The sequence below is a fragment of the Dermochelys coriacea genome, chromosome 8, assembly GCF_009764565.3.
Source record: "Dermochelys coriacea isolate rDerCor1 chromosome 8, rDerCor1.pri.v4, whole genome shotgun sequence".
In the NCBI taxonomy this organism is placed as follows: Eukaryota; Metazoa; Chordata; order Testudines; family Dermochelyidae; genus Dermochelys; species Dermochelys coriacea.
Window position 1 is genome coordinate 90629309 of NC_050075.1, and position 18678 is coordinate 90647986.

Sequence of the window (18678 nt, forward strand, 5' to 3'; positions counted from 1 at the left end):
AGTTTTACTTGTATGTTGAAGAATGTTGTATGTATGTTGAAGAATTTAATATCTTATTTTTGAATTCCTTATGAGTCGTAATATTTTTGGCATCATGACTTTATAGATATCTTGGGGCTTTATGAAGTCTCGTATTCTAGACCATCTCATAAATTATATTTACTCTTCTGTATCCCTTTTATTCTTAAAAGGCCCATGGCTGTCCTCCATACTTGGAGCAGACCACTGAGTTCTGCTTGAGTTAAGCACCTCAGGCTCACAACCATCCCAAGCTATTTGTAAACTGATACTAGAACATATAGTTCTAATTTCTCTGAATGGTACTGATAACACTTTTTATCAATATATGAAGAACCAGCAAATCTCCTTTTCTTAAAATAATGACAGCCCAGTTCAGGCTCCCAGACTTTCAGTACTTTTAGCAAAGCATCCCATAACACACTCTAGGAAACCCTGAAAGACTTTTCTAATGGCTCAATTGTTGTCTACTCCAAAAATTTTAAAAGGGAACGCTAGTACCTTGAAAGTCATTCTGAAAACTATTATAATCACATCAATATTTATATAGTTTGTTTCATCAATACCTTAAAAACATTAAGTCTAACACCACTGGAAGTATATCCTCATTTTACAGATATGGAAGCAGCTGAGGAGATAATGCTCAAGTCAAAATGTCACTTAACTAAAACAGATTTCACAGTAGCAGCTGTGTTAGTCTGTATCCGCAAAAAAGAACATGAGTACTTGTGGCACCTTAGAGACTAACAAATTTATTAGAGCATAATGAAGTGGGCTGTAGCCCACGAAAGCTTATGCTCTAATAAATTTGTTAGTCTCTAAGGTGCCACAAGTACTCCTGTTCTTTTAGCTAAAATACTGATCTCCAAATTCCTTTAGACAATGCATGGAGATGTATTTCTTACTGAAATCTGCAACTGAACCTCATCTCATGACTGCTGTATCCTTCAGAGTTACATTAGACAGTCTCTTAAGTAAAAGGGCAGACACCTTCACACCTATTATTGGCTACCTTTTAATTGGATCTCTCTCAGCATTAAGTAAAAACTGTCACTTAACCATTAATATGAAGTGTTGGCATGCTAAACACCCCTTTAACCCTACAAGCAGCACAGAATACTTGTTCGACAATTGTGTAATGAAAGCCATGTCATCTAATAACCCTCACTGCTTATTTTTTTTTTTTTTTTACACATCCTTTTCTTCTGTCTTTCCTTAAAATATTTTAAAGAGCTTTGTCTACTGCAAGAGAAAAAAAATTAGCCCGCTTTCCCAATATGCTACTTAACCTTTGTTAGAATCCAATTTATGTGCTAATGTACAAGATCAATTACAACAAATTCATGGCTTTTTCCACTGTCACTCACATCAAGACTGGCTGGGATAGTGAAGCGCCCAAGGCAAAGCTAGGTCAGATCTCACAGCTAAGGGACCTCTAACAAAAGGTCCCTTTTATTATTAAGAATCTTAAAGTGAAACATTGGTGTATTTCTCCTGTTAATGTTTTGGGTATTCAGCTGAGGAACATTAGAACTGACAGTTTTTTAAGGTCAAGACTACATGGACATGGAGTGCTGATATGTGAAACTGAGGGGAAGTGGATGGCATTATTCTTCTCTTCCTTGAGTCTAGACTGTGTGGGATGAACTTCTTAGGCAATATCTGACCTGAATCAATGACAAATGCATCAATCTGATCCACAGATTTTTTAGGACCAGAAGGACCACTATGATAATCTAGTCTGACCTCCTAGCTGTTCTGAGATTAACTGTAGATTCTTCTTCAGTTTCCTGGTCTGTAGCCCCAAGAACCTATGTATTTCACCATGATCTTCAGACACTTTTTCTTGTGGATTGCGAAAGGATTAAATTGATTAGGCTCCACTCTGAACTAGGTGGTGAGCTACCATGGTTTGTATTATATGACACATTCTAAGTCTTTCCTCTGATGTAACAGGAAACAGAATGATTAGGGGAAATAGGAGAGCGCTAACACCCTAAACTGGGACTTGGCAGATCTGGGTTCAACTCTTGGCTCCATGCCTGGCTTTGACTCTATCTGACCATGCGCAAGGGATCAAGAAGGGATTTTTCTCCCCAAATGTATTCTGTTTTTTAATGTCCTTCTAAAGCCACAGGAATGGCCACATATGGAGCTGGGACATTGGATGGGGTGTGCCAGGGCACTGAAGTGGCACCATGCATTCTGTCTCTCTCCCTCAGGTGCTAGACTGGCTGATTCTTGCTCACGAGCTCAGGGCCTGACCAATCACTATATGTGGAGTTGCAAAGGAATTTTCTCCCAGGTTAGATTAGCAGTGACCTTAGGGTTTGGGTTTTTTTCTTCCTCTGTAGGATGTAGGTGTGGACCACCTGCCAGGAGTATCTGGGTTTCTCACACTTAATCATTTCCTTGCCATTGCGGGGACCCCTCCTATTGCCCACTGAGGTTGTGGAACCTCTATCATTTTGGAGATTTTTAAGAGCAGGTTAGACACCCTGCTGTCAGGGATGGTCTAGACCAGGGGTCGGCAACCTTTCAGAAGTGGTGTGCCGAGTCTTCATTTATTCACTTCAATTTAAGGTTTCGCATGCCAGTAATACATTTTAACATTTTTTAGAAGGTCTCTCTCTATAAGTCTATATGTTATATAACTAAACTATTGTCATATGTAAAGTAAACAAGGTTTTCAAAATGTTTAAGAAGCTTCATTTAAAATTAAATTAAAATGCTGATCTTACGCTGTCGGCCCGCTCAGCCCGCTGCCATTTTAGGGTTCCGTTCACCTAAGCCGACAGCAGGTTGAGCGTGGCCCTGGCTGGCAAGGGACCAGCAGCCAGAACCCCAGACCAGCAGCGGGCTGAGCGGGGCCGGTGGCCGGGACCCCAGACCAGCAGCCCGTTGAGCGGGGCCGGCGGCCGGGACCCCAGACCAGCAGCCCGCTGAGCGGGGCCGGCGGCCGGGACCCCAGACCAGCAGCCCGCTGAGCAGCTCAGCCTGTTGCCAGTCCGGTTTCTGTCCGCCGGCTCCTGCCAGCCAGGGTCCCGGCTGCCGGCCCCACTCAGTCCGCTGCCAGTTGTGATCCAGGCCCTGTCCACACAGAGTGGGTACCTACCTTCTCCCTGGTTCTAGCCCATTCTCTTCCTCTCTCTCTGCACTGAGCTGAGGGTGGGAGCGTGCTGAGAACAGGGCTGGGGGTGAAGGAGCAGGCTGGGGGTTAGGTCTGGCCAGGAGCTAGAATGAGGGAGGGGGCTCAGGGTTGGGGCAAGAGGTTTGGGGGTGGAGTGCTTACCTGGGCAGCTCCCATTTGGTGCAAGGGGTGCAGGTGGGAATGCGTGTGTGCGCGTGCGTGTGCGCACACGCACAGGAGCTCCCATTCAGTGCTCAGGGTGGGGGTTGGAATATGGGGGGGTGCAAGAGTCAGGACATTGAGTATGGGGGGACTGGGTATGTGGGGGGGTGCAGAAGTCAGGGCAGAGGGCTGGGGGCATGTGAGGGGGAGTGCAGGAGTCAGGGCTGGTGTGTGTGAGGGGGGTGCAGGGGTCAGGGCAGGAGGCTGGGTGTATTTGAGGGAGGTGCAGGGGTGAGGGCAGAGGGCTGGGAGGGTATGGGGGGAGTGCAGGGGTAAGAGCAGAGGGCTGGGGGTGCTCCTCGCCTCCTGCCCTGAGCAGCTCACGGCAGGGGGCTGGAGGGGATATGCCGATTCCACTCCTTCCCCTCCCTTCGGCCCGTCCCCATCTCCTCTTCCACGCCTCCTCCCCAGATTGCGGCTCGCTTCTCCCCCTCCCTCACAAGGGCCATCAGCTGATCGGAGGCAAGGAGGGAGAGGAGGAGGGGCAGGAACCCAGCACGCTGGGGGAAGAGGCGGGGGAGGGGGGAACTTGCCTGCTCTGTGAAGCTGCAGGGAAAATGAGTAAATGGAAGACTAGTAGGGACGAAGAACTCCCAGACAGACGTAGGGGCTAGAACTGCCAGACTTCAGTATGAATGTGGAACAAGAACCCAAGCTACAAAGGAATCCATAAGCTGAAACTCCAACGAAGAAGGCTTCAGCGACTGATTCTCTGGGATTTTTATGCTGTTTGCATGTGTTATTTTGTTCCCTTTGTTCCCCAACAAGCCAACCTGGCCTGTAAACTGGACGTCTGATCCCTAAAACTAATTCTCCCAAGGTCCCTGAGCTTCACCCAGTGTCTAATTTACTTTGGTTGGGTCATGCATGATTTATATCCTTTACTGAGATTTTTAGAACAAACTTTATGTTCTGCATTCTTACACAGTGAATGAGTTTGGAATGCAATATGGAAAACCAAGCATGAACATAACTGGTTTTTAAAAGAGGTACAAAGTCAAAATGGCTCAAAGAGCCAATCTCATTAAAGACATTATTATTTAGTGTCATTTCTTCATTGGGGGCAGAAAGAAGGAACAAATTTTGCATGTTAGCAGGAAAATACATCAACTTCAATTATCTGCTGTTGTGAAAAAAAAAGTTCCCATGTGGATTCAAAACTAGAGAAATGAGGGTATTTGCTTCAACCACAACAATTTTATTACATCCTCCTCAGAAGCTGTTTTGTATGTTCCCTTGCCAAATTGTATCTGATATCTTTCCTTAAATCTCTGTTGGATTTAGGAAAGCTACTCATGCCTTTTCTGATGACAGGTTGGATTGCAAACAGAAGATCTAGGGAATGTCTGCTATCTCTCAATTGTTATGTATCCTATGGAACCATGCTAACACCTTCTGTAGAGCTTAGTGCTAAAATAAGTCTGACATGGTGGCTTGTTTATACAACAGTGACACTTCCTGACCCTTTTCATAAGCTGATTGATACAAGTTGTTGCATGTAAAATTGCTAAATGCTACTTCTGTAATATGCATCAAAGGGAACGCCGATGTCAGTTATCTCTGAAGCCCTGTCCTAGAAAATCCTACACAAACAGAAGAACTTGTGTATCTTTTCATATGGTCCTGCTTATTTAACAGCAACTCATACAGAATAACTTTATACAATGGAGGAAAAAGCATAAAGAACTCCTTCAATTTTTGTGGGCTCAGAATTTCATTAAAAATCTTAAGTGAATTGCAAGCTCCATAAAACTCCTTGATCTTACCAAGTTGTGACAGCAGAATCAACAGCAGAGCACAAGCTAGCCCATATCACTCTCCTACTCCTGCTGGGCAATCACTATCCACAGGAGCAGCAGAGACAAGGTATTTGGGGCACAGGAGTATAAAAGAGTGACAAACTTGTTTACAATTCACTGCTTGACCCCTCCTCTAGCTAATTTTCCCCTGGCTGTGCAAGACAATAGAAAATAAAGGGAGTGGAGAGGGCTTGAGAGGGAAAGCAAGGAGTTCTGTGTTAGCTAGATTAAGTTTAATTTGATGGCAAAGGATCTGAAGGAGAGGCCAAAGAAACAGAGACTGAATGGATGGAGACAGATCAGGAGTGAAGAGGCACATTTACGAATGGTCAGGGAGGGTAGAAATGGCAGCTGAAGTTATGTGACCAAAAGAAATCACTCAAAGTTAAGATGTAAAGGGAGAAGAAGAGAGGGCCTAGGAATTTGTGGGAAACTCACAGACACTGCAAGAAAGGAGGAGAACCTAGGCTATGGAACTCACTACCAGAAAAGCAACACCATGCATTGCATTCAATACAAAATACAAAACCCTTCTCCTCTTTGACTTAGCTTTTCCTCAATCAAAAAATTCACAAACAAAGCCCCAACCATCACCACCGTCAAACTCCACACAAGAAGCTGCAAAGGAAGGAAGGAAGGAAGATGGAGAGAGATCATTTCTGGTAAAAATAGGAAGGGATCAGACACTACTATAAGGAGGGTTCGTACAAATACATAGACTAGATGGATCCAGTAAAGGAGGTACTAGGGGAACTAAAGTGAGGGAGGAGGTGAACTAGGAGAGGACAGGTTTCAGTTTCGTGTTAGTCTGTATTCGCAAAAAGAAAAGGAGTACTTGTGGCACCTTAGAGACTAACAAAGTTATTAGAGCATAAGCTTTCGTGAACTACAGCAAATGCATCCGATGAAGTGAGCTGTAGCTCACGAAAGCTTATGTTCTTATAAATTTGTTAGTCTCTAAGGTGCCACAAGTACTCCTTTTCTTTTTAGGAGAGGACAGTGTCACAAAAGACAAAGGAGAATAAGTTGCCATGGGAAACGGTGTGGTCAACAGTGTCAAAAGCAGTAGGGGAGTCACAGAGAAGAATGCAAGTACTCCTTTTCTTTTTGCGAATACAGACTAACACGGCTGCTACTCTGAAACCAGAGAAGAATGAGTACACCTAGCCAGATCTGAGGACCCTTGAAGCCATTAAACCCTTGGTGAGTAGTATCGATGACGTGGAGAGAGAAGCCAGACTGGAAGGGATCCAGGACAAAGCTGGGGGAGATGAATTTGAGGCAGCTAGTGTAAACTTTTCACTCAAGGAATTTTGAGAAGATGACGACGAAGACGGGAGACTGAGCAATAGTTACAGAGGAAGATAGGTTTGAAGGTTGGCTTGTTGAGGATGGGAAAGGGGGGAGGGGAAATAGAGAGCGAGTCCAAAGTTCAAATACTAGATCTCCTTTACTCTTTCTTCAATTCACTCGTGTTAAACTATTAATAAATCCTCTTGCGCCGGTCATAACTTCCTTCAATTCAAAATATCTTAAATTGATCAAAAAATTTGTTCAATCAAAACTGTATCATTATGCAACTTTGACTTTGGATTCTAAACTTACACTCTCTGAACTATCAGGAACCTTGATGTCTGACAATCTTGAACAGATGCTCTCCACTCTCATCTGCAAATTCTCCTACTCTCCCCAGAATATGTGCAACCTAACTGTGCACAAGTGCATATGTGCAACTGTGTCATGTGCAATTTAAACCACCTATTTGAAGAAATGCTTAATCTTACCTTCCTTTCCTCTCAGTCCGATGGCTATCATATTAAAACTATTCTTAATGCATATAACTCAGTTAAGAGTCAAACTCTCTTTATAGGGAAGCCCCACATCTATGGTGCAAATACTTATTTCAACATGGAAAAGGTTACATGGCACTAGTAGTAAAAATGGGTCAGAACTTAATAACCAGATCGTAACAGACCGTGAATCCCAGTGATGATTGAACATATGATATTCTGAACAAAAAGTGCTCTCAACTATGCTTGTAGCTTTATCCATTGCTTCACATGGACTCAGACATTCTGTTTCAGAGTGACACACAAAATGACATGGAATCCTACTGTACAGATTACTCTTAAGAAATAGACCGCTCTAGATTTTGAGAGCAATGAAGTGTCTTAGAGTTTTAAACTTAAAACCACTCCTTGTGTGCCATAAAGACAGTTGATTGTATTAAATCGCTGGTGCTTCAGGCCAACAGCTCTAGTTTTTCCCTCTGTTTCCTAGACGTCATTGTTTACATGGCGTTTTTTGTTTTGTTTTTTAAATAAAAATTGAGTGGCCTTCCAGAAAAGTTCTCAGTTGACAGAAAACTATAAATAATTGCCTTTGGCCATCAGTTGGTAAGAAACTGTTAATGACTGACCAAAAAAAAAAAAAAAGGAGCCAGTGATAGGGGACTTAATTTGCTTACATTTTATTTGCATTTGTTCAAGATGCTCAGTTGGATGTATCACTCTTACTCATAAAATTCCAGTTATACTGCTCGTGATTCATTAGGACTGAAAGACTAAGTTATTAATAAAACAGTACTCAATTATTCTTCTATCCACTTCAATACTGAGCTTTTAAACACAGTAATTACACTCTATTGGGGCCCCATTTTTCTTCTGTGACAGTTAAGTACCCATCACACTACTTACAATGTTTAGACATTTATTTATATCTACTTAGAATTAATGTGTGCATCTATGACTGGGGTTTAAGCTAGTGTTGTTTTTTTTTCTCAAGTTTAAAAAAAAAAAGCGTAGTGAAGGCTTCAATAAAGAAGACCCAATTCAGTTTCTGAATTTCCCAGCACACTTTTTACTTTCAAAAGCCATCCGATATGTATAATTTAGCCCATGTGACTTTTATGTGGTGTGCAGACCACCCAGAAATGGTAGTGAAAGATATTATTCTTCAACTTTAAATTAAAGCCAGTGAGCCCTTCTTTACCAAAGTCAGGATGATTTAAGGCCTAAAACTTCAATTTACCATGACAATTGCCCCATTTTGGACATGTTGCACACAAGCACACACATTTGTGCATGCTCAAACAAACAAATTTCTTTACAATGGACTGCACAATAAGCCACATTCTTTCTAATACCATATACAGTATGGCATAGATTTTCAAGGAAACTAATGATTTTTGGTTGCTTCCATTTTTGGATGCCCAACCTGAGACATCTTATGGCCCATCCATAGAGTTTGCCTCAGCACTGAAAAAGCAGTCCCTTTTAAGCTGTCTCAATTTGGGCATCCAAAAACTAAGGCCACCAAATCACTACTCACTTTTCAAAATCTCGGCCCATACTATCGGGTAAAAGCACACAAAAGACCAGATTTCATGGGGGAAGACCTGATTTCACGGTCTGTGACACGTTTTTCATGGCCATGAATTTGGTAGGGCCCTACTTATAATCCATCTTTTGTAGTTAATAAACTTGTTTTATGTTTTAATCTAAACCAGTGTGCCTTTAAGTGAAGTGTCTGGAGAAAAATCTCAGCTTGGTTTAACACAGGCTTGTTGCATATTCCTCTCCACATTGATGGAGGGGCAAACTGGGTAATAAATTCATACTGGTCAAGGTTTTGGCCAGGGCAGGACAGTAAAACTCTGGGATCCTAGGCGGAGAAGCTGGTGATATCTTACCTGTAGCCTCTCTATTGTTGGTTCACGCAGTGTTCGGCCAGCCTGTATGTAACTGCAGCTGGATGTGTCCCTGCCTGTGTGAACGTATAGGACCAGGAGCAGTCTACAGCTTGTCACAGCAGCATAGTGTGAGTGGGAACCCAGGCTGGTGAGTCAGAGGGCTCAGTGGTACCTCAGTTCCAGGTGGGAAACCATCACAATAAGTTCCACTGTATCTAAACTAGAAGAATGTACAAGGTTCTCTCTCTCTTCCCCTACCCCCTCCCACTCTCCTGAGTTAAGCACAAGCTCCTTTCTGCCTGCCCCCATCTTATTTACTTAACAACCTTCATAGCGGGACTAGTTTGTTGTCTGCAGTGAAAACCAATGACCCTTAAGTTTAAAATGTAAGCTCCAGAAGGCAATAATTGTTTTTAAACCTAGTGGTAACAGAGTAGCTTTTTAAATCCAAGTGGCCCCAGATTTTAACATTAATCTTCACCACCAGTGATTCTGGGCATGTTTATACAAATGAATATGGTGTGGCACCAGGTTCAATCCAAATATTATATTGTGATAATTAACCGTCCTTTTAAATTGGTTTAAATATCAGTGTACAGTATGTTAATTTAAGACTAGTAGTAATAGGAAAACTTTAGAATCCCTCATTAATCCAGTATTTTTAAAATATATTGCATATTTTACCAATATGCATTCAACTTCCTTCAAGAAAAAATTAGGAACCTACCAAAAAACATGACTAGCAACATTTCTGAAAATTCCAGACAATGAACATTATTATAAACTCAATTACTACTCTGCACTAGTATATAGGTTTGATACTATGACACAAGAGATCTCTTTTGGATACAGTATAATCACTGAACCCTTTTAATGTCCCTAATGACAGTCATTTTTTGTACAATTATGAGAAAGTAGTGTGAATTTTTTATGTTTTGGATAGTTGTATGATATTTAAATATATAATACGGATGGATGCAGCTATACTAAGTACACTAAATTCCTAACAAAACAAAAGTAAACCTTAGTGCATAAAACACCAGTGAATTAACTAAATTAGAAATATCCTAAGATCTTTTTTGGTATTATTATATTGTTTCCTCAACACTGTTGCCATGGTTTCTTTGGGAACAATGCTGCATATCGCAATGAGTAATTAAATTTTAGAAAGGGAAACTGTCAGGTAGTTTAGGATAAAAAAATATATTTAGTTAGAACAAACACATTTGTTAAGACCTAATGTTAATTGAATTTTTATTTTATCTTATTATTTATATACAAATATTTTGCTGAAATATTAACTGAAAAGTGAACCCAACCTAGGCAATTAGGCAACACAATGAAACATAGTTTAGAAATGTAGTGTTAATGCACTTGGGAAGAAATAATTTGAACTTCTCAAATGCATAGCTGGGTTCACAATTACCTGTAATCACTCAAGAAAAAAATATTTTTGTACACACACACCACTGATATAATGATATTGGGGTGTCATTGGGGACAGCGTCACTCTCTAAAAACCTCTGATCGAGTTAAGTCACAAGAATAGTCTAAAAAAATAGCAATGTGAGAATGTTCTGTTAGGAATGAGATAGAGAATAATACTGAAACTAATACAGGGCCTTTAGATCAAATTGATAGCACATCCTGAACCTCATTACTGTGTCCAGTTCTGATCACCTCAGCTTAAAAAAACAAACAAACCAGAAAAAGAAGAAGTCCAGAGAAGGATAAGGAAAATTCTTAGAAACATGGAAAGTCTTCCACATAATTTAGTTAAAAGAGGCTACAAATACAAAGTGACTTAGATGATGGAACAGAGCTATACAGGGGAAATAGAAAATGGAACAGAGAAGGCCTTCCTATCATACTTCCCCATCCTCTCTCATATTACAAGCACAAAGGAACCGACTCCCCAACTGAATTGAAAGGCAGCCAGTTTACAAACACATTTAATGCATGGAACTGACTGCAACAAAATACTGAGGCAAACTGCTTAGCAGTATACATTAAAAAGATTAGATATTCATATAAACATCACCATCTACAATTCAGGACACAACCCAACTGGTACTAGGAAAAAAAACTTCTTCCACAGAGCACATGCTATTGCATAATATCTATTGCCGGAATTTATCCACCATCCTCTGTAGTGTCTATCTAGTACTGGTAACTGTCAGAGACAGGATAATTGACTAGAATCTCCCCAACAATTCCTATGAACCGTGTTATCACACCAATCAATCTAGTTCCACCAACCTGCATGAATTCAAATAGTACACAAGAAGCACCAAAGATGAAGAGTAAAATTTCCTTTTTACAAATCTTTCAGTTTTCATAAACTAAGGTGGGCTTATTTACAGTGGGGGTGATTTTTAAAATGTATGATTTCTTTTATCCGATAGTCTACTTTTCATCCTGGGTCACTAATTATACGATCATAGACAAGCATGAAAGTTGAGCTCTGATATATTATGCATCTTAATTTTAACTCCAGCAAAGAAGAATATTCTTAAAACTGAAGATTTTTTTTAAAATAGTACCTAAAATTGCTAGAATTTTTCTTATATTATTCCATTTTCCACATATTAACTCAACTCCAAGAATGACCATAACCATATTCAAATTACTGTATTTCCTTTGAACTAGAGAAGGGCTGAGCTCCAATTTCAAATCCCAATTTGCCCAAAGTTTGAGTGTACTATATTTGAATCCAGAGTTTAATTCAAGCCCATCTCTATTTTGACTTTTTGCCCTGGAAAGCAATTCATGTCTGATAGGTACTTGGAGAGTTCGTTTACTTATCTGCACATCCAATTTAAATCCATATGCTGATGCAAAGCTGTAAAATGCTCTTGAAAGAGTACAACTGTCCAGCCACCAAATTAAAAATTACTTGCATGTTTTGAGGGCAATTCATTTTTCCCCTGGGAAAACTCTGCTCTGAGGCAGTATTGTTTTTACTGAATGTTAAAATAGGTTTGATGGAGTCTAAGGAGGTCAAGTTACTTGCATAAGGTCACAAGTAAGTTAGTGGCTTAAGTGGGAATCAAAAGCCAGTTCTTTGTTCTAGCCCCTAGATCAGTTACATAAAACAGTGTTTGCCATTTCTATCAAAATTGATCACATTTAGCATGAGATGGAGTTCTGAGAATAAGCAAGCTGAAAATGAAATTAGAATTTTAGGTTTGTCTTTTTCATTCAGTCTGATCCTTTAGCCTTTATATTTACCCAAACATAACCTTTGTTTCTTGTACTGCAGTGTATTAAAATAGAAATAACCAATGTGGGGGCCTACACTTACCTAATATTAAACTCAAGATTTTACTTTTTTTAACCCAAACATATGTTGAATTTTCAAATCTATTATTTTAAATAAACAGACAAATTTGAGTGATGCAAACAGATGTTATAAGCTAATCAAATACCTGCACATAAATCAGATGAGATTCAGCTGAGATTACATTTGAAAGCTCACAAGTACATAATACTGCATATACAAATGTCAATGTGTTAGTGATCACTAAACATTCACCTAAAGTGAAGATTATTTAAAGGGCACAGCCAATTTAAAATCTAGTCAATTTTTTTTTTTTTTTAAGGAAAGCAGTGTCAATGCTATATCTGTCTCCAAGTCCTGCCTATACAAGACATGTTTTTCTCTCCCTTGTTGCTGAGTGAAAAACCCTTACAGAGAAGTAAATTGCCTTACTATTCAGGGGAGAGCAAAGCTACCAGACGGGTACAAAGTAAACAACCTTCAGTTATTGTTCACTCTGATTTCATGTGTAAGAATAGTCAATAAAATACGTTCAGACAAAAAAGTGTGATATTTAAGTTGACTGTGTCCCTTTAAAAACCCAACACTTTCCCCCAACCGATGGCCAGGGGATTTTTATACATTCCATTTTTTCCTTACCTGTTGAACTTCACTTTCTCCATTTGAGATTTTTTCGGTGTACACAAAGGAGTTGAATATCCGCTGTAATAAAATCAGAAATGGTGCTTAAGGGACATTGGCATAATACTGATTTCAAGCAATATTGAAGGGAAAAAAACAATAAAAATGCAGTATGTTAGGAAAAGACAGATTTCATACTATGACTCATTTAAAACAGTTTTTAAAACTGTCAACTTTACCTAAAGATAACCACATTTATGCAAGCAAAATACATGCTTCTATAATTAAATAAGTAAAGCAAATGTTTACGTTTTTAAAAAGAAAAATACAGGATGCTATTTGCAGAGCCTCTGCTATTTTATCCAACTGGTATAATTTAAAATATCTATGCTTTCTATTTAAAATCTGTTACCTCTGACTACTATAATTGTTTACAGATACTAAACATTTATCATAATAAAGCTCTTTCAAAACATTATTCTTTCCATATTCTCCAAGTTTTTAATTCATTTCTGATCCTCCAGTTGTTGGCTTTTGCCTGCATCCAAAAGCCTGTGGGCTAGAGGTTAGAAGGCACTGTGTTTGTTTGGAAGACAGGAGAATGAGACCTGATTTTGTATGCCTACTAGGAAGTGAGACTGGCATTGATGTAACAGCAATTACTATCCCAGTCTTTAAGTTTCTAGAGTAGGGGAAAAAAAAAGGACTTTCAGAATTCTTTGAGGGGGTCAACAAGCATATGGGGATCCAGTGGATATAGTGTATTTAGATTTTCAGATCGTCTTTGACAACGTCCTTCGCCAAAGGCTCTTAAGCAAAGTAAACTGTCATGGGATAAGAGGGAAAGTCCTCTCATGGATCGATAACTGGTTAAAAGATAAGAAACAAAGGGTAGGACTAAATGGTCTGTTTTGAGAATGGAGAGAGGTAAATAGTGGTGTCCCCCAGGGATCTGTACTGGACCCAGTCCTATTCAACATATTCATAAATGATCTGGAAAAAGGGGTAAACAGTGAGGTGGCAAAATTTGCAGATGATACAAAGCTACTCAAGATAGTTAAGTCCCAAGCAGTCTGCGAAGAGCTACAAAAGGATCTCACAAAACTGGGTGACTGGGCAACAAAATGGCAGATGAAATTCAATGTTGATAAATGCAAAGTAATAATGTACATTGGAAAACATAATCCCAACTATACATATAAAATGAGGGAATCTAAATTAGCTGTTACCGATGAAGAAAGATGTTGGAGTCATTGTGGATAGTTCTCTGAAAACATCCACTCAATATGCAGTGGGAGTCAAAAAGTAAACAGAATGCTGGGAATCATTGAGAAAGGGATAAGACAGACAGAAAATATCATATTGCCACTACATAAATCCATGGTACTCCCACATCTTGAATACTGCGAATAAAAGGTATATTGGAATTGGAAAAGGTTCAGAAAAGGGCAACAAAAATGATTAGGGATATGGAATGGCAGCCATAGGAGGAGAGACTAATAAAGACTGGGACAGCTTGGAAAAGAGACGACTAACGGGGGGGTTTGATCAAGGCCGTCCCTACCCATACGCAAAATACGCAGTTGTGTAGGGCACCAGGCAATATGGGGCACCAAATTTCCTGGTGCCCCATACAGCTGTGTGCTGCTCCAGTTCCCACCCCCACTCCACCCCTTCCCCCAAAGCCCCTGTCCCTACTGGCATATAGCAGCTTTCACCCAGATACCTGGTCTTAGGGTGCTTTGCAAGAAAAAGAAGCCAACCATCAGAGGTGTAACTTTTTGGTTTGTACTGCAAAAACAACAAGGGGAAAAAAACTGTTTGAAATGGAAAGGGAGTGAATTGTTGATTAAATAAATATTACTTCAAAATTTTAAGATGACTAAATACTATAAAAATAATTTTAAAAAACCCCCCAGTTTGCCCTTTGAATATTAACGTTAAGTTATGTTTAATATTTAGGGGCATATCTTTAAAAAAAAACAACAAAAGCCAAAATAAATTATTACTGTGGAATTTTTATACATATTAAAGTGACTCATTTTTCAGTGATGTTTGAAGAATCCTGTAGTAATGCTGCAGTACAATATGTAGCCATTTGGTTCCTTATTGAAAGTTTTAACCAATACAGCTCAAGATTGAAACTTTTGCTTCTGCCCCTGTCTTATCATTTTACTTCTGAGAAGAAAAAAAAGTAAACTGCCACCACAATCTAAACTGAAGTTACTCCACAAAAATTTACGGCCCAAGCGGCACTTTACCAATGCAGCCTCTCTACCATTTACTGGAGCCTCAGTGCATCACATAGGGAAGAGAGCACTGGGGATTACATTATAGACTTCAAAGACACAAAAGAAAAAACAAGAGGGCAAAATCTTGGTTCTACTGAAGTCAATGGGAATTTTGCCATTGGTTTAAACAGGGTCAGGATTTCACCCAGAGAGTGGACATCACATACATCAACATGGAGCCCAATGCATGAAAATGCAGCAGCAAGAATACCAGTTGCTCCTATTTGGCTATGTATGTGCCATGACAGCTATTCAGAGACACTATGGTGGAGGACATGAAGTTGATGGAATGCTTCACATTTACAGCAATGCAGTAAGTCTGAAACAGACTTCCCAGACGCTCAGTTCAACTCTCCTAAGTTTTAATAATATAAAATCAGAATTATTTAGAGCTACATAAGGCGTTCAGCATTGAATCAAAAGAAGTTGTTCAAAACTGTACGAGTTTTCCAGGTGAGAGTTTGGCCTATTTGCTTATAGTCAGAATGTACACATGTACACAGCCAGCAGAGGCACTCTGGAAAATCTTGGCTTATGACTGTCACTTCCCCTTATCCCTTTTCCTCTTGAGGACTTTAGGAATTTCAGAAATTTGAACTCTTAATATGAGAGCAGCATTTGGAAGGGCAGCTCTCAAGTTCACAAGTCCCAGGGAGCCTAGAAGGATAAAAAACAAAAATGTGACTACTCTTAAGACATACATGCAGATTTCTTTTTCTTTCCAGACTTTTGTTAAAAGCTATGCTCAGGTACTTAAACTACAAACATGTTTTTTTTTCCTTTAGATGAGAAGAAAAATTTAACATCAGAGAAAAATACATTAAAGCGTGTCATTTTGATGCAAAATGTTTTAAATGAATTGAAATTTTCTCCCCACATAGCATTTAATTTCTAGATATCAAAAGAAACAACAAGGAAACAGTTTGTCAGCTAGCAAGAATGAAGCTTCCTGTCCTTAATACAAAGCTGATCCTTCCCCTATACCTTTAAATATAGCTGTGTTTATGAACTATCAAAATAATGAGAGAGTATGTTATGAACAGTTATGAAAAAAATCACTACTTGTAGTAATTCATTTGGCCACTGGAATAAAGTTTTTTATTTTAAACCTATTTTGGGTTAAGATCAATTTTAGTCAAATTCTTTAAAATATTCATTTCAGGCAGAGAATTTTCTGAGTTTTATTAAAACTATACAAAAAAAGTAAAAACCTGTTAGCCAAACTGCAATTTTCAACAATAAATTAAACCAGAAATCCACACTAAATTAGGGTCCCACCAGTTGGAGAAAGGGCTAAATCATGGAGCGATTCACAGATAAGGTCCCCTGATCTTTCCCTCAGGTTACAGATGAATTGCTCTTCTACCTCTCCCAGCAATTCTATTACTTAGACATCTGTTCCCTATTCAATAAAACTACCTGGAATTTTCACCTAGAGCAAAAATTATTTCCCTCTGCATAATCAGGAGAATTTTAATCTTACAAAAAAAATCATCTCTGTACAAACATTCCGTTTTCTCATTTTTATTAAAACTTTGCAAAAAAAATAAGAAACCTATTAGCCAAAATGCACTAAGGATTGCACCAACTGGAGAAAAGAGTAAATCATAGAGCAGGTAAGATCCCCTGATCCTTTTGCCTTTTATTGTCATTTAACCAGTGTGCAAAGGACATGTGAACATTTACATAGTGTATTATTTAATTTTCTAAACAGAAAAAGTCTCTTTTTTCAACTTCCAAAAGTAGTTAAAGAGATTCCACAGATTGAAAGGTAAATTTAAATTCCAGAAACTTACAAAAAAAGAGAAATATTTAAGAGAGCATTCTCAGTGCGGGTTGCACAATGTATTAGCATCTTTACTTTATTCTCCCCACCCCTTGCTGTTTAATTGAGTCTGCTTAACCGATGGCAGCAGAATTCTAGCTCACTTTAACAGGAACAATTACACAAGTGTTTAATGAGATGGTCATTCAAGATTATTTGTCCTGACCCATCATCACTTAGTCCAACAACAGCTCTAGGAACATAGGAATTGCCATGCTAGGTCAAACTCAAGATCCATACAACAGGAGCAGGGACCAGATGCCTCTGACAACGGTGCAAATAACCCTACAGTAGGCAGATGTGGGGTTATCTGTGCCCCTCCCCCAAACGAAGGTCTCATTCTAATTCTAATCATTAGAGATGGTCTTACACCCTGAAACGTGAAGTTTCATTTCTCTTCCAGTACTTTTTTTCTTGACATCAATCACCACCACTTTGGTTATTCTTGTGGTTATCCAGTTCTTTAAATTTTGATAAATTATGTAACAAAATATTTCCTTTTCTCAGTTTTAAATTTGCAGTCTTTCAGTTTCATGTGCCTTTGTTCTTGTGTTCTGTAATCCGGAGAATAGAAGCTCCCTATCTACCTGTTCCATACCATTCATTATCTTAGATACTTTTATTATGTCCCCACTTAATCATCATCTTCTTTCTAAGGTGCACAATCCCATTCTTTTCACTCTCTTCATATGAAAGCTTTTCCATCCCCTAATCAGTCTTGTCACTCTTCTCTGATCACCCTCTAATTCCATCAGGTCTTAAGCAGGGTTCGAGTCATGCCTGAACACTCCGGAACACCATTCAGGCATTATTATTTTTAGCATTCTTATGAATGATAGTGCTGGAACACTCTTCTGGTACTTCCTTTTAAAGTGAAAGTCATAAAGACTCATCAATAAATCTTGAACAACGGTCATCAATAACTATTATTAAAAGTCACAGTAGATCATTCTAGGTTTTTTGTGCACACATACATACATACATACATTTGAAAGTCTGGAAAGTTAGAGGTAAGTTGCCACAAACAAACCTAATTCTCCTCCTTATGTATCCCTCAATACCTTACTTTTATATTGGACAGACCTTGCCTCCACTCAGTGTATCTTTTCATCTTTCCAATAGTCATAGATTCCAAGGCCAAAAGACATCATCGTGATCATCTAGTCCAATCTCCTGTATAACAGAGACCATAGAACTTCCCCAAAATAATTCCTAGAGCAGATATATTACAAAAACATCAATCTTGATTTCAAAATTGTCAATGATGGAGAATCTATCACAACCCTTGGTAAATTGTTCCAGTGGTTAATTATGCTCCATGTCAAAATTGTACACCTTATTTCCAGTCTGAATTTGACTAGCTTCAACTTCTAGCCACTGGTTCATGTTATTCCTTTGTCTGCTAGACTGAAGAGCCCATTATTAAATGTTGGTTCCCCATGTAAATAGCTATCAACCATAATCAAGTCATCCCTTAATGTTTTCTTTAAGGTTTAGCTAACTAAATTGAGCTCTTTACATTTATTGCTATAAAGCATGTTTTCTAATCCTTTAATCATCCTTGTGGCTCTTCTCTGAACCCACTCCAATTAATCAACATTCTTTGTTAATCGTGGGCACAAGAACTGGATACAGTATTCCAGCAACAGTCACACCAGTGCTAAATACAGAAGCAAAACAAACGCTCTACTCCCACTCAAGATTTCCCTATTTATACATCCCAAGATCGCATTAGCTCTTTTGGCCACAGCGTCACACTGGGAGCTCATGTTCAGCTAATCATCTACCACATCCCCCAAAT

The 18678-nt window shown here is 39.1% G+C and overlaps 1 protein-coding gene across 1 annotated transcript in view; it reads right to left on the reverse strand.

Moving 5' to 3' along the window:
* CACHD1 (cache domain containing 1) overlaps window positions 1-18678 on the reverse strand; it is a 196495-nt gene that overhangs the window by 103963 nt on the left and 73854 nt on the right. Inside the window, exon 2 of the mRNA XM_038413098.2 lies at window positions 12780-12842. Within this exon, the coding sequence (XP_038269026.1) occupies window positions 12780-12842 (63 nt within the window). The remainder of the gene's footprint in view (window positions 1-12779; window positions 12843-18678) is intronic.